The 27,321-nt window shown below is 46.6% G+C and overlaps 2 protein-coding genes across 13 annotated transcripts in view; one reads left to right on the top strand and one right to left on the bottom strand.

Annotated features, from left to right (window-relative positions):
• The window catches only part of EVA1C (eva-1 homolog C), a 105,231-nt gene extending 82,260 nt beyond the window's left edge, over positions 1-22,971 (bottom strand). For 6 of the 11 annotated variants that reach the window (XM_017956160.3, XM_017956158.3, XM_017956159.3 and 3 more), the window contains exon 1: positions 22,660-22,971. In XM_017956160.3, coding sequence (XP_017811649.2) covers positions 22,660-22,819 — 160 coding nt within the window. In that variant the 5' untranslated portion in view covers positions 22,820-22,971. 11 annotated transcript variants of the gene reach the window in all.
• A 63-nt stretch (positions 22,972-23,034) lies between these two features.
• Positions 23,035-27,321, top strand: part of URB1 (URB1 ribosome biogenesis homolog) — a 97,123-nt gene continuing 92,836 nt past the window's right edge. Inside the window, exons 1-2 of one of the 2 annotated variants that reach the window (XM_031665711.1) lie at positions 23,035-23,110; positions 25,384-25,519. The gene's annotated coding sequence lies outside the window, so the exon portion shown is untranslated. Of the gene's footprint in view, positions 23,111-23,279; positions 24,248-25,383; positions 25,520-27,321 lie in introns of those variants that run through there. The other variant, XM_031665712.1, reaches the window with a different exon arrangement.

Below are 27,321 nucleotides of genomic sequence, written 5' to 3'. Positions count from 1 at the left end.
CTGCAGCTGATCCTGACTATAAAGACAGGGATTTAGCCATAAAATCAGCAGGGGTTGCTCAGTCGTGGGGACTTGGGGTATGGGAAGAGAGAGGATTTAGGCATGGCTGCAGGGTTTTAAGCTGGTGGTACTGTTGACTGGGAAATCTATGAAATCCAGCATCGAAGGACAGGCTTTGTGAATCTGTTGTGGATGGGCTAAGCCTGCAGTGGCCATGGTGCATCCTGCCTGGGAGGAGGGCGAGCAGCAAGTCGTCAGCACAGGTGGTGGCTGAGGCTCATGAGGGGCTACTGAGGCGGGAACTGTGGGCAGGGATGCTGGGGAAGGCAGACATTTAGGAGACGGGACAACAGCTGGGTATGGTGGCTCACACCTGTAATCCCAGCTATTCAGGAGGCTGAGACAGGAGGACAGCTCGAGGCCAGGAGTTCAAGATCAGCCTGCACAACACAGCAAGACCCCATTTCCCCCTGCCAAAAAAAATTAATAAAAAGTAAAAATGCAAAAAAAGAGATGGGACAACAAAGAAGGCCTCATAAAGGAGATGGAGAGGAAGGGGACAGGAGGAAAGAGGAGAGCTAAGGCGACAGCCAAAGCAGGCATAAGAGGTTTCCTAGAGTGGGGGTTTATTATCTCAAGTGACCATGAGCAAATTACTGAACCCCTCTGTGCTGCACATATCATGGATAAAACGAAGATAAAATGAAGACAATAACAACAGCACTTATGGGCGGGGCGGTTGTGGTGAAGATTAAATGAAGAGTTTATATGGGAAGGGCTCAGAATGCTGCTGTATGAAATGCCTCGGGCTGCTATAACAAGGTACCAGAAGCTGGGTAGCTTAGAACTACAGAAATGCATCGCCTCACACCTGCAGGCCAGAAGGCTGACAGGAAGGCATTCTCAGGGCCATGCTCCCTGTGAAGATGCTAGGGAAGGATCTCCCTCCCAGCTTCCGCCAGCTCCTTAGCTCGTGGCAGCCCAAGTCCAATCTTCACGTGGCCTTCTCCCTGTGTGCATCTGTGTCCAAAATTTCCCATATATATATATAATTATATTTATTGATTTACTTATTTAAGACGGAGTCTCGCTCTGTCGCCCAGGCTAGAGTGCAGTGGTGCGATCTCAGCTCACTGCAAGCTCCACCTCCCAGGTTCACACCATTCTCCTGCCTCAGCCTCCCGAGTAGCTGGGATTACAGGTGCCCGCCACCATGCCCAGCTAATTTTTTTGTATTTTTAGTAGAGACAGTTTTTACCATGTTGGCCAGGCTGGTCTTGAACTCCTGACCTCAAGTGATCTACCCGCCTTGGCCTCCCAAACTGCTAAGATTACAGGCATGAGCCACCGCACCCAGCTATTTTATTATTTTTTAATAGAGATGGGGGTCTTGCTATGTTGGCCAGGTTGGTCTTGAACCTTTGCCTCAAGTGATCCTGCCGCCTCAGCCTCCCAAAGTGCTGGGATTACAGACATGAGCCACTGCATCTGGCCAATTTTCCCTTTCCATAAGGACACCCATTATACTGGATAAAGCCTGCTCTATCAACCTCATTTTAACTTGAGTACCTCTGTAATGAGTATCTCCAAATACAGTCACATTTTGAGGTACTGGGGGGTCAGGACTCCAAGAAGTCTTTTGTGGGAAGGGGGATGCAACTCAACCCACAACAGTGCCCTGCTCTGTGAAATGTTCACCTTTATGAGTATGACGACCTCCACGAGTTGTTTTCTTCAAAGGCACGAGGAAGAGACCAGCCAGGGACAACCTGAGGGTGGGGAACCTAATTTTGTTGTGGCCACAATCTCCACAACAACCCGATGTTTCTCCCGCAGCACTTAGCAGCCCAGGTGAAGGTAAATATAAGAAGGAGGGGGAACAAAGACAAGGGAGTGACACATCTTGATAAGGCGCCAAAGACAACCACAGGCAGAAACACTGACTGCAGTGAGGCAGATGGGGAACATGCTCATTGTTCTGCCTGCCTCACTTTTGTTCAGGGGCCACCAGGTGGTCTGAGGTCCCAGGTGGACAGAAATCACCACCACCCCCTCTTGGCCCCAACCAACATACGCACAGGAGGCAAACCAAGTTTTGATCATTTATTAAAACAAATAGGAGGTTTAATCTGTGGGTAAAAAGGCCTTGTTTGCCAGCAGCTCAGGGGATGCCTTCAAGCTGACAGGCGCTAGTGTGCTTTGAAGTGGGAAGCATCACATGGGTTCTGGAGATAAGCAATAGGTAAACAACCGGAGTTACCAGAAGTGTCAAGCCAGGCATCACCTTAACAGAAATTATTCCTGGAGCTAATGCGGAAGTCATCGATCCCAAGAGAAAAGACAGGGCTGGGCGTGGTGGCTCATGCCTGTAATCTCAACACTTTGGGAGGCTGAGGCGGGAGGATCACTTGAAGCCAAGAGTTCAAGATCTGCCTGGGAAACAAAGTGAGACCTTGTCTCTACAAAAAACTAAAACAAATAAAATAAATTAGCCAGGTGCAGTGGTGCACACCTGTAGTCCCAGCTACTCAGGAGGCTAAGGCAGGAGGATTGCTTGAGCCCAGGAGGTCAAGGCTGCAGTGGCCGATGATCATACCACTGCACTCCAGCCTGGGCAACAGAGCAAGACCCTGTCTCCAAAAATAAGAGAAGAGAAGACAGATGAAGCACCTGCAAAGTGGGCCAAAACTTAGAAAAAGGGAATTGCTGTGTTTCAGATGAAGGATTGCGAAACAAAATTTTCAAAAGCAGCAATGAAAGACCTGCTTGCCACGGTGTAGCCCTCAGCAAAACCACAAGTGGGCAGCTCTGACTCTCCTGTGCCCCTCTCTCTAACCCCAAACCCCTTCTAGACAGAATGCTCTCCTTCCTCTTCATCCTAACACCAGGAGCAACTTTGGTGGTGCCTTCCCCAACCTGTCCCCTGGTCAAAGCTCCAGGTTCCAGAACCTTCCTTTCTTTCTTCTCTTCTGCTTTAAGGCTTGCTCATCCTGAGTTCAAGACCCTTACAGCTTTGTTAGATAAATGGCTACATAAGATGATCAGTTAATCAGAGCAAGTATGGCTGATGATGGCTTCTGCAATATAATGCAATGAACCTGCACCCACCTTCACTGAACGATCAACATTCATTTTGGTATAATGGGGTAAACCATCAGCATGTCCTTCCTGATGTGATGCACAGAGAAGAACACGACACCATTGCTGTGACAGTCCCACCCCAAATGCATAAGAATACGCCACCAAGAAACATCAGCCAAATCCAAACTAAGGGACATTCTATCAAATAACCGTCTTGTGTTCTTCAAGAATGCCAATACCATGAAAGAGAAAAAAAAACTGAGGAGCTGTTCCAGGCTAAAAGGGACCTACAGAGACACAACTAAAATAATGCATGATCTGAGATTATCTTTTCCTCCAATGTACATTATTGGGTTAACTGGCGAAATCTGAATGAGGTCCATACATTAGAAAACCGTATTGTAGCAGGGTTAGTTTCCTGATTTTGATCATTGCCTTGGTTATATAAGAGAAAGTCCTTGTTATTAAGGAGTACACAGGAATATTTAGGGGTAAAGGACAACTTATCTGCCACTTAGAAAATAATAAAGCAAATGGGGTAAAATGGTAGCACTGGGGAATCCCAGTGAAGGGTATAAAGGATGTCTTTGTACTATTCTTGCAACACTTCTGTGTCTGGAAAACTAATAATAAATATTACATATTTAATAACTAAAGAAATGAAAAAGTGTGCAATGTTTCCGCAGGTGTCAACCTTGGCGATGTATTAGGATCACCTCAGAAGCTCTGTGTAAATATCAGTGCCCAGGCCCCAACCCAGAGATTCATATTCAGTTAGCTGGGAGTGAAACTCCAGATATCAGCACGTGTGAAATACACCCCAAGGTCATTCTAGTGTGAATCCAGAATAATAAGCAGCCAGCTTAGCCCTTAGTGTTGCTGGGTGACAGGAGATTTCTAGGCTGGGGAGTTTCTGAGGCCCCCACGTCTGCTTGTTTTGAGATCTGATCTTGGGGGCAGCATGGTGACTCAAAACAGGAGCACAGTTGTGGGTTCAGTCTTGGTCCTTCCACTAATAAGATGGGAGACATTGGGTCAGATCCCTTGTCTGTGCCAAGCCTGGGTTTTCTCAGCTGTGGAATGAGGTTAACCAGGAAGCGCCTCAGAGGTCAATGTGCATTCAAGGAAGAAGACGTCTAGCTCAGTAACTGATACGATCTGGCTGTGTCCCCACCCAAATCTCCAAGTGTAGTTCCCATAATCACCACACGCTGTAGGACTGGGGGAGGGACCTGGTGGGAGGTAACTGAATCATGGGGGTGGGTCTTTCCCCTGCTGTTCTCATGACATTGAATACATCTCACAAGATCTAATTTTTTTTTTTTTTTTTTGAGACCGAGTCTCACTGTTGCCCAGGCTGGAGTGCAGTGGTGTGATCTCAGCTCACTGCAGCCTCCGCCTCCTGGGTTTAAGCAATTTTCGCGCCTCAGCCTCCCGAGTATCTGGGACTACAGGCATGAGCCACCACGCCTGGCTAATTTTTGTATTTTTAGTAGAGATGGGGTATCACCATGTTGGCCAGGCTGGTCTCAAACTCCTGATCTCAGGTGATTCACCCACCTTGGCTTCCCAAAGTGCTGCAATTAGAGGAATGAGCCACTGTGCCCTGCCTGATCTGGTTTTATAAAGGGGAGCTCCCCTGCACAAGCTCTCTTGCCTGCTGCCATGTAAGATGTGACTTTGCTCCTCCTCCACCTGCCATAATCATGAGGCCTCCCCAGTCATGTGGATCTATGAGTCCATTAAACTTCTTTTTCTTTATAAGTTACCCAGTCTCAGGTATGGCTTTATTAGCAGTGAGAATGGACTAATATAGTAACCCTTATATCCCCGGAACCCAAAATGGAGTTGCCACAGGACGGCAGTCTGAAAGCCTTGTGACGTCCAGCTGGCAGAAAGGAATTTGGATGAGTAGGGTTGGCCAACTTCTGGTATTGCTGGTGGGTCCTGTCATTGTGTGGGTGACTCCTTGCACCCCTGGCCCTTCACAGGACTAAATTCTGGGAGGGTTCTTGGGAAAGGGGCTACAGAAGGCGAGAGGACAGCAACCTTCTTCCAGGCAGCAGGAAGGCAAGCTGGAGAGGCCAAGCTCCCAAGTAAACTGAGGCACTTCTCCTGGCCCCTTTGTGAGGCATGCTTGACCTGGGTTTTATGGAAAGAAAGTGCCCTCACAAAAGGGTGCTAAACAAGGCCTGAGGCTCCACACCTGATCCCAGGTGCCCCCCTCTGCCCTGCCCTAGACTTACCCAAAGCTGTACTGCCCAGAGTCGTGGCCTCAGGCCATACATGGCTACTTGGCACTTGAGATGTGGCCATCTCAATTGTGATATGCTGTTAGTGTAAAATATACACTAGATTTCCAAGCCTTCATAAGCAAAAAAAAACCATAAAATATCTCATTAAGAATTTTTAAGTATTCATTAATGTTGAAATAATACCATTTTGAATATGTTGGTTAAATAAAGTTTACTAGGAGAATTCATTTCACCCCTTTTACTTTTTCTAATATGGCGACTAAATTATTTAATATTACATATGTGGATTACCTTATATTTCTATTGGACAGCTCTGTTCTAACATCTGCACATTGTCCTTTTGTGGCTTATTTCCCTGATACTTTTATTAAAATTAAATTGAGGGGCCAGGTGCAGTGGCTCACGCCTGTAATCTCAGCATTTTGGAAGGCCGAGGCGGGTGGATCACCTGAGGTCAGGAGTTCGAGACCAGCCTGGCCAACATGGTGAAACCCTGTCTCTACTAAAAATACGAAAATTAGCTGGGTGTAGGGGTGCGTGCCTATAATCCCAGCTACTCAGGAGGCTGAGGCAGGAGAATTGCTTGAACCTGGGTGGCAGAAGTTGCAGCGAGCCGAGATCACGCCACTGCACTCCAGCCTGTGGGACAAGAGCGAACATCCATCTCAAAATTAATTAATTAATTAATTAATTAATTAATTAAAAAATAAATTGAGGGCCAGGCACAGTGGCTCATGCCTATAATCCCAGCACTTTGGGAGGCCAAGGCAGGAGGATTACCTGAGATCAGGAGTTTGAGACCAGCCTAGCCAACATGGTGAAACCCTGTCCCTACTAAAAATACAAAAATTAGCCAGGCTTGATGGTGGGTGCCTGAAATCCCAGCTACTCGGGAGGCTGAGGTAGGGGAATCACTTGAACCCAGGAGGTGACGTTGCAGTGAGCCGAGATTGTACCACGGTGCTCCAGCCCGGGCGTCAGAGCGAGACCCCGTCTCAAAAAATAAATAAATAAATAAAAATAAATTGAGTAAGGACTGAGCATGCAAAATAGAATCAGCCTTGGACCCTGAATGCCCTGCAGTGAGAATTCCTCTGTGGTTCTCAGGCTTCTGTAATTCCAGCAAATACACTCTTCCCTCAGGTCCACTAAAAGGCAGATATTGTGAGATAATGCTCATTTCTCACAGCTTGCTTGAATAATAATAAGGATCATTATAGTAATTTACGACTTAATAGTCAACACTGCCATTTTAACCCAGTCTGTGAGACTGAATCATAAAAGTGACATTCTTTAAAGTAAAGCTCTCGATTAATATACCAGACTGCATAAACTCTAATAACTTACCTTTCCACGGAAAGAGAATATGTGGGTAATGAAGACAAATGGTGGAGAGTAGACACTCATCAAAGACCCTCTGGCAGTAATGAGTTGCATTCCAGAAGGTTCCAGAAGGTTCTGTGGAAGGCTGCAGTTTGGGATTGGTTCTCAGGTGTCTGACTGCTTTCTACGGATGAAGGCTCCTAGTTCATGTCTTAGCTACACCCACAGGAGCAACAGACTAAGACATTCCTCCCATACAATAACAGACCCAGGCAGTGCAGAGCCATGTGGGTCTTATCTGTTCTGTTGTCCACAGTCTAGTTTTATCTTAGACCCAGCCTGGTGCAATCCATGTTGTGTACTGGCACTCCACTTAAGTTTCCTGTTGGTAAAAAGCCCCTTTCATTCGGTGATTCCTCGGGGCTTTAGGGGAACTTTCTGGAAACCAGGAAGAAGGATATAAAGGTTGTTTTGCTGAGGATGGGTGACACTGGGCATGGGACCCAAATGAGTGGTTTGAGCAGAAAGTTGCCTCCCCACTGGACTAATGCTTGGCAACATTATGAGAAAATTTCTGAGCCCAGAAGTTTATCATCTATTCACAGTTCAGAGGAATCCAGGGGTCAGATATGATGCTTCAGTTCTTTTTAAAAAAAATGTAGAACGTAATCTTTATCAACAAGAGAAGACAGGGACATGGAGGACAAACTGTGCGCTCTACATATAAAGTATACATGTGATGAGAAAAGTCACTGTCCACTGTTTAAGGTCCAGGGAAGAAAACAACTAGGAAAAGAGCAACTTCAAAAACAAGTGTTTCCTGCTTTTTTTTTTTTTTTTTTTTTTTTAATAGAGATGGAGTCCTGCTATGTTGCCCAGGCTTGTCTCAAGCTCCTGCCTTCAAGCCATCCTCCCACCTTGGCCTCCCACAGTGCTGAGATTATAGGTATGAGCCACTGTGCCTGGCCTCTGCCTGGTTTTTTTGTTTTTTTTTTTTTTTTTCCTGAGATGGAGCCTCGCTCTGTCTCCAGGCTGGAGTGCAGTGGTGTGATATCAGCTCACTGTAACCTCCGCCTCCCGGGCTCAAGCGATTCTCCTGCCTCAGCCTCCCGAGTAGCTGGGACTACAGGCATGTGACACCACGCCCAGCTAATTTTTGTATCTTTAGTAGAGATGGGGTTTTACCATGTTGGCCAGGATGGTCTCAATCTCTTGACCTTGTGATCTGCCCTCCTTAGCCTCCCAAACTGCTGGGATTACAAACATGAGCCACCACGCCCGGCCTCTGCCTATTTTTTACACTGTCTATACCCAGCAGTAAATACTCCATTCAAGAGGCATTTGAGAAGATCAATAATGTCTTTAGGCCTGCATATCCAAACTGTATAGAAACAAAGAATAGTAAAGTCTTGCAAGAAGATGCTCTGAAAAAAAAAATTTATTATATACATTGTCAAATGTTTTCACTTTTATTGCAGGAAGCCATATTCCTTTAAGAGCCACAGTAATCTTTGCTTAAGAACATGGTGCCTTTTTATTAAAAGGGTGTCAAGGGAAAAGATGCTTCAGTTTTTTAATCTGAGCTGATTCTGAAAACTGAAGTTCTATGGCACCAAAGTGAGCAGGAATGAGAAAATGCCCTCCCGTTGGACAGCATTCGTACATCACCCACTTGAAAATTAAATCTGAAACAGAGTTCTGACAGGCCTGCTATTTTCTTCAGTGCCAAGAGCCACACAATAGACCTTTTTTTGGGACAAAGCTCTTAAAATGCTTGGAAATTCAGATGGACTGAGTCACAAAACTGTACAAATACTGCACACCCATTCCTGCTGGTGCCCCTGCTCGCTCTCTTGGAAACAATACTATATTTTCTCTGTGTTTGGCAGAAGGAAAAAAATATTTTAAGTAGAGTTGTGACTTGTCTGAAGGGGTGATGGAGGGAGGCACGCTCAGAAAGTGGAAGCTGCTCCGCAGTCTTGAGGCCTCTGGGCAGGGATGGTAGTTACCACTTCAGAGGAGTCCAATGACTCCTCCTCCTCGATGTGGGCCATAAAACGGTGCTCAGCCCCATGACCACATAAACTCCAGCGTATCCTGATAACTGTATAACAGCAGCACAGACGGCTGAACGCACTGTTCACAAAGTAACGCCCAAGCTGTCTGTATGTGAGTGCATGGAGACTGGTGGGGTGGCCGGGGATGGAGAGAGAGAGGTAGGGGGAATAAAAGCAGGAACACAGGGAAGGAGGAAAGTCAGGGAGGCAGTGGGAGATGCCAAAAAAAAAAAAAAAAAAATCTCTGCATTATCTTCATGACTTTCTCTCTTCCTTTTTCATGTTCAAATCAAATTATCCACCCCCATCATGCAACTGTTTCACTGAGATTTTGAAATAATTGAGATGTGTTGCAAACACATCCTCGCACGTCAAGTGAGCAAGCGATTTCAAGTTGGAACACCTCTCGAGAGCGATATTTCACTTTGACGTTAATGATGGCCAAGAGTCTAGCTCGAGATGAAGGCAAAAGGGCCAAACACATAGACAAGGTCCTTGGAGGAAAGGAAGGGGGAAAAATTCTGACTAAAACCCCACTGGGCTAGAGAGTGTGGAGAAGCATAGCAGCCTGTGGATTTTCATTTCTTTGGCTTTATGGAACTGAAGACCTCCTTCAGGCTACAGAAGACAAGCTAGATGTGGAGAAGAGAGTCTTTTAGAGCTGTCTAGGGACTCCAGACTCAACTCTGATTAAAAAAAAAAAACAAAAGTTTTCACTTTTTTCAGGTTCTAAAAGTGTCGATAATAAAACAAGGACAAGTCTGCTGGTCTAGCCCAGGGTTCCTCAACCTTGGCAGGAGGACTGCATGATTCTTTGCTGTGGGGGCGCAGTCCTGGGCATTGTAAGATGTTTAGTGGTGTCCCTGGCTTCCACCCACTAAAAGGCAGTGACAAAGAAAATTGCCTCCAGATATTGCCAGATATTCCCGAGGGACAAAATCACTCTTGGACTGAGACTCACTGATCTCAACTAAACATTCGGAAAAGCAAACTTTTCACCGGATAAAGACAGCCATCCCCTGGAAAGACCATATAGCACTTTTGGCAAATGTTGACAAACCCAAAGAACCTGCCTTGACTTGAATAGCCAGGGAGAAACACAGAAGTCTGAGACAAGAAAAGACCTTTTGCCTCAAAGCCTTAGTCTATGGTTTTTGAGAGCTATAACACTAATAAAAAATAATCCTGGGCCAGGCACACTGGCTCCTATCTGCAATCTCAGCACTTTGAGAGGCTGAGACAGGAGAATCGCTTGAGGCTAGGAGTTTGAGACCAGCCTGGGCAACAGAGCAAGACCCTGTCTCTACAAAATACTTTTTTTTTGAGATGGAGTCTCACTCTGTCTCCCAGGCTGGAGTGCAGTGGCGTGATCTCGGCTCACTATAACCTTCGCCTCCCGGGTTCAAGTGATTCTCCTACCTCAGCCTCCCAAGTAGCTGGGATTTACAGGCACATGCCACCACACTCAGTTAACTTTTGTATTTTTTTTTTTCAGTCAAGACGGGATTTTGCCATGTTGGCCAGGTCGGTCTCGAACTCCTGACTTCAGGTGTCCCACAGTGCTGCGATTACAGTTGTGAGCCACTGCACCCACCCTACAAAATACTTTTAAAAATTAGTGGGGTGTGTAGTCCCAGCTACCTGGGAGGCTGAGGCAGGAGGATCTGTTGAGCCCAGGAGGTTGAGGCTGCGGTGAGTCACAATCATGCCAGTGCACTCCAGCCTTGGTAACAGAATGAGTCTTTGTCAGAAATCATCATCAATCATCATCATCATCATCCTGGGGCATTCTAACTTAAAAGAAGAAAAAATAGGGAAAGCAGGTGAGAGGCACTTGTGCACTTGAAAGCAGAACAAACAAGACCACAAGATCTGCTCTGTGTGGTTCTCCACAGCCTGCTGTGACCAGCACCACAGAGTGGGACCGTAGCACTGGAGTTCTCAAGACCTCTTTTCATTCTGAATCTTTATGTCCAGGGTGGCCTGTCCACAAAGCATTTTGCATCGTTAGCTTTGGAACGAGTGTCCTGGCATTCAGGTCTCAGAGAATAGAACGAAGTGTTTAAAATGACCATCCCTTAATTTTACAAGGAAATTGACAAAGGGAAGCATGTAAGCCTGAACTTGGGTTCAGTGTACATTCTTTTTTAATGAAAAAGAGACTATAAAATTGTATGCATTTCTTCAAGTATATCCCTCCAAAGCTGTACAAATTGGCCTTCTAGATAAGATCATACATTCCCATTTCCACCTGTCGTCTCCTGTTGAGCAGGCAGGGAGGGAAGAGGACCTGGTGACCTGGGTCTCTCTGTTCCTCAGTACAGTACGATGATTTATGATTTCTAAGCCTGAGAATTTCGGAAGCCACTGAACATGAAAAGAGTGAAAAATCTTCTAAGTCAAGAGAAAGAAAGGAAATGATGTGGTAGCACAGTATGCTCTTCTCAGCCTCTGAAACACTACTCTGAAAGCTGTCACGAGTATGCATCGCATGGGCCTTTGCAGACAAAAAGGGTTATTTTATCCAGATTATTCCCCCACATTGCAGGGGAAAAGGGACTCATTTGTAATCATCAAAGGAATGCTGACAGACTTGAAATGGGATTACACTCTATTATACTCATCCGAATTAAAGATTTGTGTTGGAGATCATTCTTGGGTTTCCTCCTCTCTGCTCCTCCAGCCCCAAATGAGGCGATTTGTATTCACAGGGCATCAGAGGCAGACATGAAATCAGACTGTTCGCAAACATACGTTTCAGACTCCGTGGCCCGAGTTTTGAATTTTAATGTTGCCTGGTTTTCTGCTTGTGGAAAACTTGGTGCTCAGATGGAAATGAACCCCAAGCATCACTTCATCCCAGTATCGTTTCATTCTCTCACTTATTAGTGCAGGAGAAATTCATTTCCAGAGGCTTGAGTGAGCAAACGATACAGGTGTCGGAGAGAACATAAGGGGAGAAATTCATGTAAGGAAATGTAAAATCTACGCATAGACAGAGTCATCTAGTAGGTCTGTGAACATACTTCCAAACACTCAGTTCCAAACTCTGGTTTGCTTACTATTTTTTGGAGAATGTGACCTGCCAAGTCTATGGCTCATCCCTCAAACTCCTCTGTAATGTGTGTGTCCACGAACCCACTAAAAAGCAAGCTTCCCCAGGAAAGGAATGATTTTTTGGAGTAGGCTGTATCATATCTAGCACAGCATCCGGGACCTGAGAGGCTTTAGACTGTTTCTCATTCTTCCCTACAGAATTTCCAGTGTGTGGTCACCACGAAACTGAGGCTCACCTGTGGAGGAGACTTAAGTATCTCAGGGTGGAAGTTATAGTCCTTGGAAGAGCTCAAGTTGGTCAAGAAAGTGTCTCATGACTTTTGCCATCAAAAGAGTGAAATATATTAGAGAACATCCCTCTCAACACAAAAAGATGATACTCCCTCAGCAGAAGACAGAGCAAGGAATGTGGATAAAGGGCATTTGAAGTTGTACCATTTCTTTGCCCACCATTTGTTTTTTTTTTTGTTTTTTTTTTTTGTTTTTCTTTTTTGAGACAGAATCTCACTCTGTTGCCCAGGCTGGAGTGCAGTGGCACTATCTTGGCTCACTGCAACCTCTGCCTCCCATGTTTAAGCGATTCTCCTGCCTCAGACTCATGAGTAGCTGGGATTACAGGCACACACCACCACGCCCAGCTAATTTTTGTATTTTTAGTACAGACATGGGTTTCACCAAATTGGCCAGGCTGGTCTCGAACTCCTGACCTCAAGTGATCTGCCTCGGCCTCCCAAAGTGCTGGGATGACAGGTGTGAGCCACTGTGCCTGACCCCTTTAGTAGCTGTTTTAGTAAAGATTCAATAGTGGTAAATTTGTCTTTATTTCACACACTCTTGAAAAGTAGTTTAGCTGGGTATATAATTCAGGGCTGATGGTTGTTTTTTGTTTGTTTGTTTCTCAGAACCTGAAAAATATTATTTCACTATCTTATGGCTCCCACTGTTTTTGTTGCAAAGTCTTTATAGATAACATTTTCTTTACTATCTGATTGCTTTTAAGACTGTCACTTTGTCTTTAGTATTTTACAGTTTCAGTATGACACATTCAGGTATAAATTTATTTTATTTATTTTCCGTGGAATGCTTAAATCTGAATCTTTCATTAATTCTTAAAAATTAATCCTAGGACAGGGCCAGGTGCGGTGGCTCACGTCTGTAATCCCAGCACTTTGGGAGGCCGAGGCAGGTGGATCATGAGGTCAGCAGTTCAAGACTGGTCTGACCAACATGGTGAAACCCCATCTCTACTAAAAATACAAAAAAATTAGCTGGGCATGGTGGCGGGTGCCTGTAATCCCAGCGACTTGGGAGACTGAGGCAGGAGAATTGCTTGAAAACTGGAAGGTGGAGGTTGCAGTGAGCTGAGATTGCACCACTGCACTCTAGCCTGGGCAATAAGAGGAAAACTCCATCTCAAAAAAAAAAAAAAAAATTAATCCTAGCACATCATCACTTTGAGTGTCGCCTCTCTCTCCTTTTCCCTACTTTCTTTTTCTGGAATACTGATCAAATGTATATTCAACCATCATTCCGTCCTCCATGTCTTATGACTTTTCTTCCATGTTTTCCATATGTTTACCTGTTTTGTTTCATTCTGGATAATTTCTCCAGCTTTTTTTTTTTTTTTTCACCTCACTGTTTCTCTCTTCAGCTATATCTAATCTGCTCTTCAACCTACCCATCAGGCTTTTCATGTCAATGAATATATTTTTCATGTGAGTAAATACATTTGATTCTTTTATAAATACACCTGTTTTTTTCTTGATAGTCTTTTGTTCCTTTCTCATGTTTTAGATTCTTTCTTAAATTTCTTTTTAGATTCCCTCTTTTTTTTTTTTTTTTTGAGGTAGGGTCTTGCTCTGTTGCCCAGGCTGGAGTGCAGGGGCACAATCTCAGCTCACTGCAACCTCTGCCTCCTGGGTTCAAGCGATTCTCATGTCTCAGCCTCCCAAGTAGCTGGGATTACAGGCACCCACCACCACGCCCAGCTAATTTTTGTATTTTTAGTAGAGACAGGGCTTCGCCATGTTGGCCAGGCTGGTCTTGAACTCCTGACCTCAGGTGACCCACCTACCTTGGCCTCCCAAAGTGCTGGGATTACAGGCATGAGCCACCATGGCCAGCCCTAGATTTTCTCTTTTATTACTTAAGAACTATGTCATCGCTGCTGACTACTTCTCATATAATGTAATTTTGAATTGTGTGATCATAATCAGCAACATTTCATCTATAGGAATCTATAGATGGGCCTATATTGATGATGTTCCCATGCAGGCAGTATCTATGTGTTTGCTTTTACCAGGTATCATGGGCCAACTTTATTAGTGTCTCAGTTTGGGTTTCCCAGTAAAGGTAATATGAATTCAAAACCTAGACTCCCCAAAAGGCAGAATTTTGGTTACACTGTCTCAAGAGACATTATTTTTTTTCTCCAATCCTGAACCAAGGCTATGACAAGTTTCTTTGTCATCTTTCTTTACAAGAAGGCTGATTTGTTTCACATCCACCTTTTAATGAAGGTTTAGGCTTTCAAGGTCCTGGCTTTATATAGAGGTCTTTATTCTAACCCCTCACTTTACAGTGGTCTCATGCCTTATCACCTGCGCTCAGGCACCTGTTAAATCTGCATTGTCAAGACCATCAGCAACTCCAACGTAGTCATAGGGTTTGCACCAGCTATCATCCCTAGTTCTCTATTCTCTTTTCATTTTTGTTTCCTGGATATTTCTTATATTTAACCACTCACTTATGCATGAAAAGATGTTTCTTATATTTTATTCAGCGTTTCTAGGTGTTCTGTTGGGGAAATAGTTTCAGAACACCAATTTCCAGAAACAAATTACAGACCCAATTCTATAATCAGTTCTTTGGGGCTAGATGGTATTATCTTTAAACAGGACAAGGAATGGACATTACTTATATAAGTCCTGGGAAAGATTTGGCTCTGGTAAATGAAGAGATAAACATGACAGAAGTGCCTCTGCTTTAAACTACATGTAATTTATTTTGTTTTCTTCCCTTAGTATTAGAAAGGCTACCTGGATTCAAATCCCCAAAAGTGATGGTCTTTGCCTCAGTTTCTTGAACTTTTTATACAAGCATCTCCTTTATAGCTACAATTGGGAGGATTGAATGACTTAACATGAAGTTCTTTGAACAATGTCTGGCATAGAGTGTTTTATGTGCTTAATACATTATTTTTAGGGCCAGGCGCAGTGGCTCACTCCTGTAATCCCAGCACTTTGGGAGGCCGGGGCGGGTGGCTCTCTTGAGTCCAGGAGTTCGAGACCAGCCTGGGCAACATAGTGAGACCCTGTCTCTACCAAAAAAATGCCAAAAAAATTAGCTAGGCCTGGTGGCATGTGACTATAGTCCCAACTACTAGGGGGTGCTGAGGTGGGAGGATGGCTTGAGCCCCAGAGGTTGAGGCTGCAGTGAGCCGTGATTGCACTACTGTATACCAGCCTGGGTGACAGAGCGAAACCCTATCTCAAAAGTAAAAAATAAGTTTTTTCTTTTTTCTTGAGACAGGGTCTCACTCTGTCGCCCAGACTGGAGTGCAGTGGCGTGATCTTGGCTCACTGCCACCTCCACCTCCCAGGCTCAAACAATTCTCCTGCCTCTGCCTCCCGAGTAGCTGGGATTACAGGTGCCCACCACCATGCCTGGCTAAATTTTGTATTTTAAGTAGAGACAGGGTTTCACCATATAGGCCAGGCTGTAAAAATTTTTTAAAACCCTAAAAGTATTTTTAACTCACCAACTTTTTTACTCGTGCTGAGGGAAACCAGGAAGTTACTGCCTCTGCTGAGCTGGCGGTGCACATGTGGGCGCCGACTAAAGGGGTGGCAGAATGAGGTACCCCAAGGGGCAAGGGGAAACTCGGAAGACACCAGAATCACTTGGTCAGCTGCCTTTCCAATCCGAGATTCTCTTTCCAGTACTAAAATCTTCGTGACTCTAGGATTTAGGATTTATGTTATTATGAGAAACCATTTCCTTACAGAAGGATACAAATATACCAGCCTCATTAAAATAGTGACAAAGTATCATAAAACTTCAGATTCCCCCTCCCCAGCCCCCACCCTTGCTCCCACCTTCTTGGTCCATTGCTCAGCTTCAGTGACAGTATGGATTTTTTTTTTTTACAGGATCTCACTCTGTTGCCCAGGCTGAAGTGCAGTGGCATGATCTCGGCTCACTGCAAACTTCACCTCCTGGGTTCAAGCGATTCTCCTGCCTCAGTCTCCTGAGTAGCTGGGACTACAGGAGCATGCCACTATGCCCAGCTAATTTTTGTATTTTTAGTAGAGATGGGGTTTCACCATTTTGGCCAGGCTGATCTCGAACTCCTGAACTCAAATGATCCACCCGCCTCGGCCTCCCAAAGTGTTGGGATTACAGGCATGAGCCACAGTGCCCGGCCATCAGTATGGATATTTAAAACCTGATAGGTACTGGGTTCAAATCCTGCGTCTAAATTTTATTAGCAGTTGTGGAGCTGGGGAGAGCAGTAGGCAAGTCAGGCAATAGGGGTGGGTAACAAGGGAGCAATTGTTCTCTCACGGTATGCTACCCTCAGAGTGGTGCCTCACTGAGAATTTTAAAGATATCAAGCCAACAGGATGGCTGTGAAGATCAGTGACCTCCAAATGTTTTAACTCATGAACTCATCTATGTAACAAACCTTCCCATGTACCCCCACACCTAAAATAAAAGTTTTAAAAAATAATTATTATTACTGGCAGAAAAAAATTATAAAAAACATCATGAACAGAAACATTTTGATAACACATCTCCAATATATGCACACTTATTTATAAATCACATGTTCTGTCAATTTATATGTTAATTATAAGCAAAACTTAACTCCTTTTTTTGTTAAGATGGAAAAGCCAATAGGCAAGAACAGAAGTTGTGACATTTTTCTCCTACCCCACTGGACCACTTTGTGAGTGCACCCACTTGGGAAGGATGGTGATTTGAAATGATGCTAATAGAAGGGTAGGAAAAGGTCAGTCTATTCAGAAGCACCTGAACTGGCAGTGATCACCGCATGAACGATCAAGAAAGGTTAGGCAAATTGTGGCACCTTTTTTTCTGGTCTTGCTCCTCCCTACCCCAACACTCTTGCAGGCGAAGACCCCAGCCTGGCCCCATCCCCGTGCTCTGGCCAGCCCTGGTGCTGGAGCCTGCCTCAGCACTGCTCCCTAGCTGGGCGGTCTTGGGCACGTTTGTTACCCTCTCTGAGGCTGAGTTCCCATCTGCAAATGAGACCGGGCCTGACCTCATAGAGTTGCTATGAGGATGAATCAGATACAAACTGAGCTCAGCTAACTTTTACCCTCTTCCTGTTTCTTCTCTGAAACTGCTGCTAGGCTCCCCTTTCCCATAAAGCACCTGGGAGACCAAAGCCATCAATAACAGGGACCACTTGTGGGCCGAGACTCTTCTCTGCCATAAAAAGAGCTGGCAGAAAACTTTTCAGATGTAGTCACTTTCCATGGAAACAGATGAGCAGATTCAGACACTGGCTATTCATCTCTCTTCTTCTGTGGCCTCTAGACAACTCCTTTGGATACTTGGTTTGTTTTTCTTTAGTTACGAGCTGGCTTTTCACTCCACACAGTTTTTAAAGTAAAGATAAATCTTGAATAAAAAGGATGATGTGACTGAGGCATAATACAAGGCAGAGGGAAGGGTGTGTGCATGCGTGTGTTTGCATGGCTGTGCATGCACAGGTGTCTGTATTGGGAGGTGCTGATATGCTGGGGAAATACAGTCCTGGTCTCCCTGGTGATGAGCCCTAGGTAGGGGGTGAAGGGGACACCCAGCCACACTGTGTACCCTTGGATGAACTGATGCATGGGCAGGAGGTCACCCTCCCCTCTGAAATCCAAAAGTGTGGTCCTCAACTCTAGCCACATATTAGAATTGCCCGGGGAGCTTTCAAAAGGAGATCAGTGACTGGCTCTCCCAGGGCCAATTATATCAGAAGTCTTGGGGTGCAGCCTGAATGTCTATATTTTTTTTTTAGTCTCCACAGGAGATGTTATTGTGCTGCCAGGGCTGAGACCCAATGTTTATCTGAAAGCAAATAACAAGGTTCAACCTCTCCAAAATGAACAACTGTGTTCATCAATACCGAGTTCCCACCTTGAGGCCCCAGGTTCAATTGAATTACCATATTTCTATACCCTGGAATTCCTGGCCAATGAAATAAAGAGCTACCAGTCAGGTTTATTTATTGGACTGCAAATGACCTAAGTTTTGGCTGAACTGCATCCCACTAAAATTCATACGTTGGAGTCCTAATCCCTAACACTTCAGACTATGATAGTATTTGGAGATAGGGCCTTTAAACGGGTGACTAGCTTAAAATGAGATCATTTGAAGGAGTCTAGTCCAATATGACTGATGCCCTTGTAAGAAGAGACGGTTAGGACACAGACACACGTGGAGGGAAGACCGTGTGAAGATACAGCAGGGAGATGCCATTTACAAGCCAAGAAGACAGGCCTCAGAAGAAACCAACTCTGCCAAGACCTTGATCTTGAACTTCTAGCCTCCAGAACTGTGATAAAATAAATGTTCCTTGTGTAAGCCACCCAGTCTGTAGTATATTGTTATGCCAGCCCTAGCAAACTAATACAATCTGGTACCAAGTACCACTTAATGCTCACTTGGGTTACCAATGGCAGGGACTGGAACACTGGCCCAGGCCAGGTGGGTGGTGCACACCTGTAATCCCAGCTACTCAGGAGGCTGAGGCAGGAGGAGATCGGTTAAGGCCAGCAGTTTGAGGCTACAGTGCACTACAACTGCACCTGTGAATAGCCACTGCACTCTGGCCTGGGCAGCAGAGCATGACTCTATTAAAAAAAAAAAAACAACACTTCTATTATAGAGTGACCTTTCTTTGAGGTCTGGGGACATTTGGGTACAAGGAAGGCCTTAAAGGCTCCCCTACTCTCCTTGTTTCCCATCCCCTGTCCCTCCTACTTCTCACATTCACCACTATGTGCCCTAGAGCAAAATCAAATGTGGAAACACATGGTTATGTCTACTTTGTCCAAGGCCAGGAGTTCTTGAGGAATTCAAGTGAGACCTAGAACAACTTTCCACCCTTTCCTTCCCTTCCTTCCTCCTCACCTCTACCTATAAGACCGTCAATCACTTTGAACTTCTTGGAGAAAAAAAAGAAATGAAAGAAAAAGAAAAGAAGAGGCTGGGTGAGGTGGCTCACGCCTATAATCCCAGCACATTGGGAGGCCAAGGTGGGTGGATCACCTGAGGTCAGGAGTTCGAGACCAGCCTGGTCAAAATGGTAAAACCTTGTCTCTACTAAAAATACAAAAATGAGCTGGTTGTGGTGGTAGGTGCCCGTAATCCCAGCTACTCGGGAGGCTGAGGCAGGAGAATTGCTTGAACCTGAGAGACAGAGGTTGCAGTGAGTGAGCCAAGATTGCACCACTGCACTCCAGCCTGGGCAACAGAGTGAGACTGCATCTCAAAAAGAAAAAAAAAAAGAAAAAAAGAAAAGGAGACAAAGAAAAGAAGTAGGGAAGAAAGAGAAGACCCAGCTTGCTTTCAGCAGAGAAACAACACAAATTAAAAGCAGACACACACACACAAAACAGTAAGTACTGAAGGACCATCACAAACTAAATACAAGAGACACACTGAAACACCACTCTTTACGGCAAAAATGTAGAGGATCCCTTGCTCTTTATGGCTGCTACTCAAGAGGATACCCCTCCCTCCTCTCAGCACTCATCCTCAAGCTCCAGCTCCCTGTCTTGTTCTCTGAACAAAGACGATGGGCATAGCATTATACTTCTGGGGTTTGTTTTGTTTTTCAAGTCAATGATGAATTTAGACGTCTCAAGCCAAATCCTCAATTTGAGAATGCAGTCAAATGAACAGAACTCTATCCCAAAGAGGAAAGTGGACGAAAGCCAAGCACATTTGAGTATGAGATTAAGGATCAGAGGCACTAATTTTGCATGAACTTCTCTTGCCTTCGCTGGGATTCATTTTTAATGCAATGATGATAGCCTTCCAGTGGCCGCTGGCGACATCTCAAAATCTTTGGGGATGAGAGAGGAGGCGGTGTTTGGGGAGCCTGTTTACCAGCAGGCTTGGAGGTGATTAGAACGTCACGAGCATGGATGGGGAGAAGGAGGGGGCCACGATGCTGCCTCTGGCTTATTAAGAGTGAGATCGATGCTGGAATCCCCGAGGGCAAAAAAAATCAATGACCCAGGAAAACTACACCAGCTGACAGCCCCAGGAAAAGGCTCAAGGAAGAGCCGCAAAGAAGAGAAAGGCTTAAGGAACTTTCCAAAACTCTGCACTGTTAATCTCCTTGGGGGAGAGGGGGGCCTATATTGTACAGACAATGGCTGGGACCCCTGACATTCTGGCACTTTCTTTCACATGGATACACCATCCTCCCTCCTTCACAGGGCAGAGGGGTCCCAAGTTTCCTCTATCCTCTGCTAGTTTTTGATGTTCCCCTTATTTAGAAAAACAGGCAAGTATCTGCATTGTCAAACACTGCTCTCTAGCCCTGTTTATTGTGATCAGGCTCTGCGGGGGAGAGTCCACTGTCTCTTTCCAGGCCTCAGCATCGGTTTCTATGCACTCCTTCAAGTTCATAAAAAGGAACAGGACCGACTTTCCCAAGAACACAAGTGGCAAGCTTTGAGGCCACAGGGGGTTCGCGTCAGCTGAAACACTGAACCGGACAATAAGATGGTCATCTTTGGAGCTTAGGAATTTGCAGAGGGAGGGCGGCTAAAACCCAAGTCAAATGAGCCAACTCTGGAAGATGATCTTTCTTTCTCCGTGAGATTTTTCTAATATTTCTCCGACCTCACATGATATGGAATTAAGGTTTAAACTTAAGGGCCTCAGTGGTTTGGGAGGACATTATATTTTTTTTCTTCTCCCCAAAAGGCTTCTGACATGTTCTCCCTAATCTTCAGATCTCTGGAGAGCATCACTGATGAGAGGAAAAATGGGGACTGGCTGTGGGTAGCAATATCACCACCTACTGCTGGCTCAGGGAGTTTGAAACCCTGGAATTCAGGTTCGCATGGAAAGCAGAAGGAAATTCCTTTTATCATTTATACTATTTAGAATAACATGTATCAAATCATTCATTTTACTAAGGATATAGCCTCCCTGTTTGATAGGTCAACTCCACTGTATATAACAGTTGCTAGAGACAGACAATTCCAAACTTGGGTGGTAATCTATAGACTGTTACAAGTATTGCAACTGCTTGGGTGGTAATCTATAGACTGTTACAAGTATTGTAACTGCTTCCCTAAAGCAACAGAACTCTAAGTGTCTATAATCTGTGAAAACAATCTAATGATTGCACTGCAATTTGCCTAAAGCAATATTTGTTCAGTTGCAATGATGTCACACACACAAAAAGGCTTGTCAGTTTTCAATTATTTCCCTAGAATTCAGAGCTAGATGGTGGCTGAACTCAGAACTGCTTTCCATAGCTCAAATAAGCTAATACAGAGCTTTTCTAGCAGCCAAGAAAGTTCTAGTACCAAAAAAAAAAGAATAGTTAATAGCACTTGAAAAGCCCGATGCATTTCCCCAGAATGCTTACCACAGAGTTCTGATCCTGGGATACTTGATTGTAAGGGCCATGGGTGGCTTGCCAAATAGGCATATCTTGGCTTCCTTTGCTAGGTAGGAATACTGCCTTGATATTACATATTCAAAGCAAAGAACCTCTGACCTAAGGGCTCTCCACTAACAATGACATTCTCTGTAAGTAAACTGGAATCCCAATTCAGCTTCTGGTTTGCTCTTGTTCAATTTGCTATGTACTAGCCTACTGCACAAACAGGACGAGGAAGGACTCCCTTTACCACCATTATGTTGCAAAAGACTCTGCACTGCAGGACCCGATAGGGACTGACTGTGCAAAGTCTGAACTTGGGAGAGGTTCCCTGGAGAAGGAGGAGTGTGGGGCTCAGAGTTGCTCCCTAAGCTGGCTGAAGGCCTCCAGCCTTGCCAAAGGGAGATCCAGGTCTGTTTCGTCTGCAAGGACTTGTGTTACCGTAAGCAACTGCAGTGCTAACATAAGCATGTGCTCCTAAGTCTATCGTCAACCTGGAAATCCCTTTCACTTTTCACTTTTCACTTTGGGGAGTCACACCTGTAAGCTCAGAACTAGCTCAGATCCGCTGCGAGAACCTGGATCACGATTCCCAAAAAGAAAAGCCGCCTAGTTGATTTGAGAGTAGGAAGTCATTATTTTCTGTGAAGGAAATTGGAATTGGAGAGGGAGGACCCTGGTATACTTTGGCAGAGGCTCCTCTCTGTTATTTAAGTATCTCCTCATCCCTCACTGCTTTCCACCAGACCTCCAGTCCCCGCGGGCTTCCCTTCCTACCTGCCAATGTGGACTCGAGGTCAGGTGTCCCCTGGGCTAGTCTCCTTACATGGGCAAATGGGCTACGCGGGTGGCAAACCCGGTGCAACGCCTGCGACCACAACACGTGTATTTTACAGCGCTGGGCGCAGCACAGGGCTCAGTTTAAGAAGCCTCCAGAGAACCAGCGTGGGTCAGGACCGGGTCCCTAATGCTAGGAAATTGACGAGGTCAACAGCAGAGCGAGAAACTCTAAATACATTACACACCCTTCCTTCTTGGGAGTGGCAGTCCCCTGTCGCCACTTCACTCACAGCCACCTATATGCCAAGGGCTCACACCAGACAAGACAAGTGTCTGTGAGCACGCCTCAACTTTAATCCTGCCTGGCCGTGTCCGCTGGTGCGGCTGCCCCCATTCGAGGGCTCACCTGGGCGCTCCGCGGTGCCGGGGGACGCACAGCCAGGGAGGGCACTCTTACCAGAGAAGTCGCTGAGCGCTGAGATCTCTTTGGAGCAGACGAGGACAGTGCAGTAGAAGAGGCGCAGGAGCTGCCCCGGCGGCTCTACCTGCCGGCGGAGGCCGGGATGCTGCGCGGGCTGGGGCGCCGGCGGCTGGCGTGCAGGTCCCGGCAGGAGCATGGTGCTCGGCGCGGCGGGGCGGGGGCGCAGGCCCGGGACGCGCGGGGGGTCGCAGGGCTAAGGACGGCGTCACATGGCGGGGCGAATCGATGGCCAGCGACTCCGCGGCCCCCCGCCACCTCCCCGCCCAGGCTGCCAGAGCCTCCTCCCCTGAGCGGGCCAGTCCAGGCGCCCCAGCAAAGGGGAGGGGGCGGAGAACTGGGGCGGGGCGAGGATCCCCGAAAAGGATCCGCGTAGTTTCCAAGAGAGGAAATCTCCGCTGCCGCCGTGCGGGAGGAAGCGAGGAGGGCGGTAAGGAAAGCGCAGCCTTCGCGCCCCGGGCGGCTGCCCAGGCCGGTCCCTGGCGCGCTGCCCGCCGCGGAGGGCGCCCCCAGTAGCGCGTCCCCGGCCGCGCACCTTGAGCGCCTTCCACACCCGGGAGACAGCCGGGCACCCGTGGCCCTGCCCGCGCTGGCCCGGTGCCAGCCTCGCCCTGGCGGCAGAAGGAGCGCGGACGGTGCCCGTGACGCACTTTGGAGCCAGCGCCGCGCGTGCAGCTGGGGCGCCCCCGGGGCGGGGCCGATCGGGGGCCGCGGGAAGGTGGGGTTCTGGAGGCGTGGGATCGCACCGCTGCCATCCCCGCCACCCGCCGCGCGCCACGTGCTGTCACCCGGCACATACAGTTATCGCCATTTCACAGTAGAGGAGACTGAGCCCCGGCACCGTGCCCAAGCTCTCGCAGCCAGGACGGCGACGAGCTGGAGGTCTCAAAACCGGTCAGATGGCTCCGGAGCCGGGATCTTTAGCTCCAGCTCGGCTTCCTTTGGGTACTGGTTGTCCGCAGCGCTGGGGGATCTGACACCGGACCGGCGCAAACAGCCGCCTAGCGCTAATAATTGGGCTTTGTTTTAAAGTGGGCCACAGCATCTTTCTGAACCTCTAGACTGTGCGCGGGGTGACCCACGTTTGGACGCCCAGCCAGTGGCCGAGGAGTGGCCTGCGTGGCCCCAACTCAAGGGTATCGAGGACAAGTGCGCGAGGGGCTCTGTGGCTGCTTGCCGGGTGCGGGTACCTGGGGCCCAGCGACCCAAACCCTACGGACCGCGCGGGGCCGGCGGGAGGGAGGAGGGCGGGCGCTAAGCACACAGTGTTCCCGAACCCCGCGGGAGGGCCTGCCAAGTTCTCAGCGGGCGTGACGCGGAAACGTAGATAATGAGGCCCAGGGCGGGGCCGGACGCACTGTCCGGCGGGCTTCAGAGCTGCGAACGCCCCAGAGTGTGCCGGGAGGCATGGTGAAAGAAAATGCGGCTGAGGGTCCCCGTGGGACCCACTCAGAGGTGGGCCGTAAAGATTCCAGAAGGGTGGATGGCGTTAGATACCACCCAGTACTCCAGCAGGGGCTGGGTCACCGAATTGGGATCTCGGCCCCTTCTTCCAGTCTGGGCAAAGGTGTGTTAAATGCTAAACATCAGTGTTTACCAAGTGAGGCCCAGTCTGTCTGGCATAATGACTTTAAAAATCTACATTAAAATATTAAATAAAAACTCAACCTCCCCAATAACCTCTGAACATATGAATATTAGTGTGCGCTCTCTAGGTTAGGGAAACTGAGGCTGGGAGTGTGGGTAAGGATGCCCAGCACTTAGGAGCCACAGTGTAAGTAATGTTTGTCCAAAACTCGAGTCCCTCCTGTACTTTCCATTCTGTCTGCTCATTCAGCCAGTTTAGATATGAATTGGTACCAGCGTATGCCGGGTTCTGAGCTAGTGACTGACAGTGTTGGCACAGGGAGGCAGCCATGCTCCGGAGTCCTGGGAGTGGGCAGCACTGCCCTGTGGGTCTGCACTGGCCTCCAAATGTCTAAGTGGGCACTGTTACTGTGACAGCATCCCCAGGCTTTCTTATCTGGTAAAGCAGAGACTCAAACATACTTGCACACCAATATTCACTGCAGCATTATTTATGATGGCCAAAAGATGGAAACGACTCCAGTGGATGAATGCATACAGTTATTATTAGAGCGGGGAAGACAGACATTGGGCAATAATGCCCCTCGAACAGACAGTCACGACAGGAACCATGGGAGCAGAAGCGAGTAATGAAGGAGCTGAGCCGGAGGGAGGAAGGGAGATGTTCAGGAGCATTTTAAAGCAAGATGAATGAGAAAGATAGAGGATGAAATGGCCAGGCAAAAACTAGCAAACTCTGGGTGCTGCGGGAGGATGAATATTTTAGAAAAAGGGACCAGCATGTTGAAATCCAAAAGGAGCATGGCTCTCTTGAAGGATGGAGAAAAATCTAGACAGCTGGAGCAGAGCAAAGGGAAGAGCCAGGGGACTTGGAGGTCGGCAGGCCAGAGCTCAGGGCCCTGGAGACTTTGGTGAGCATTTACATCTTTTATCTTAAGCCAGCAAAGAATTGTAAGTACAAAAGTGATGTGATTGGATGTGTGTTGGTAAAAAGTCGTTCTCAGCTGCTGAGTGCAAATGGACTGGAGGAGTCAAAAGCAGGCCCTGGAAGTACATATGCCAAATAACTGAAAGCAGAGTCTCAAACAGATACTTATGCACCAATATTCCTTGCAGCGTCATTCAGAAGAGCCAACAGATGGAACAACCTCAGTGGATGATGGATAAACAAAACATGGAATGTGGCCGCACGCAGTGGCTCACGCCTGTAATCCCAGCACTTTGGGAAGCCGAGACGGGTGGATCACTTGAGGTGAGGAGTTTGAGACCAGCCTGGCCAACATGGCGAAACCCCATCTCTAAAATAATACAAAAATTAGCCAGGCGCTGTCGTCTGCGCCCACAGTGTCAGCTACCTGTGAGGCTGAGGCAGGAGAATCGCTTGAACCCAGGAGGCAGAGGTTGCAGTGAGCTGAGATGTCGCCACTGCATTCCGGCCTGGGTGACAGAGCGAGACCTTGTCTCAAAAAATAATTAAAATTTAAATGTAAAAAAAATGGAATGTTAGTCAACCATAAAGGGGAATGAAGTTCTGATACATGCTAAAACATGATGAACCTTGAAGACGTCATGCTAAGTGACATAAACGGGACACAAAAGGACAAATATCCTATGATTTCACTTACATGAAATATCTAGAATAGACAAATTCATAGAGGAAGAAAGTAGAATTGAGGTTACCAGGAGCTGGTGGGGGAGAGGGATGGAGAGTTTTTGCTTAATGGGTACTGAGTTTTTGTTTGGAATGGTGAAAAAATTCTGGAAATAATGATGATGGCTCTACAACATTTGGAATGCAATTAATACCACCGAATTATACCCTTAAAATGGTTAAAATGGCAATTTTATTTTATATATATTTAGCATGACTTTAAAAAATTAATAATGTCATTTATCAGAAATCTTTGAGTGGCACACTTTAAATGGGTGAATAGAATGGTATGTGAATTATATCTCAATAAAGCTGTTTTAAAAACTCAAACAACAACAACAACAAAAGTGGGTCTGTGCAGACTGGGCATGGTGGGATTACAGATACACATCTGTAATCCCAGCACTTTGGGAGGCCGAGGTGGGTGGATCACCTGAGGTCAAGAGTTCAAGACCAGCCTGGCCCACATGGTGAAATCCCATCTCTACTAAAAATACAAAATTAGCTGGGTGTGGCGACTCGTGCTTGTAGTCCCAGTTACCCCGGAGGCTGAGGCAGGAGTTTTGCTTGAACCCAGGAGGCGGAGGCTGCAGTGAGCCGAGGTTGTACCACTGCACTCCAGCCTGGGCCAGACAGAGCGAGACTCCGTCTCAAAAAAGAAAAGTGGGTCTGGGGAGATGGCCGTGGCGAGGGAGGGAGTGCAGTCAGGGGTACATGGCTGTGCTTGGGCTGATGTGCTTGCTGTACACCCAGAGAGAAGAGGAGAAGTGGCCGCAATGGAAAGATGTTTAGGAGGCAGATGAATAGCACAATGTGGCTGGGCGGTCATGGGCTATGAGAACAGTCTGAAGGACATCTCCCTGGCTTCCCTCTGCTTTGTCCCTTAGCCCCTCTCTGTTAAATCAGAAGATTTTGGTCCTAATCTAATCTCTTTAAGAATTTTGGAATCTTGCAAGAAAATGGAATTGCTCAGTTATCTTTCTCTCTGGATCCCACACTTTTCTAAGAGCCTTGTAGGTCAAATACCTAAACTCTGAGGCCCTATAACAACTCATAGGACGGAAAAATGGGAAAAGGAATATATGTTTCAAAGAGGGATGAACCTTGTAAAATCAATCTGGGGTCTGGAGAGAAATAATCTTTTTCACCGAGGCATGCTTTCTACTATGATAGAATTTGAATAATAAAAACAGTCATAGCCACTTGGTAATTCAACACAGTTATGGGAGCTGGAATTAAAGTGAATGATGAATGGCGTGCCAAATAATAAAGTGTTTCCAAAATATTAATACTCACAACAACCCTTTGAGATAGGTACTAACCAGGCTAACTACGTCATCTACTGGCCCAGTGCAAAATGAAAATGTGGGGCCCCTTGTTCAAAAAATATTAAAAATTCCAGG

The sequence above is a fragment of the Papio anubis genome, chromosome 4 (genome assembly GCF_008728515.1).
Source record: "Papio anubis isolate 15944 chromosome 4, Panubis1.0, whole genome shotgun sequence".
NCBI classification, from domain to species: Eukaryota; Metazoa; Chordata; class Mammalia; order Primates; family Cercopithecidae; genus Papio; species Papio anubis.
Note: the sequence above shows the minus strand (reverse complement) of the source record. Positions and strands in the feature narration are given on the sequence as shown.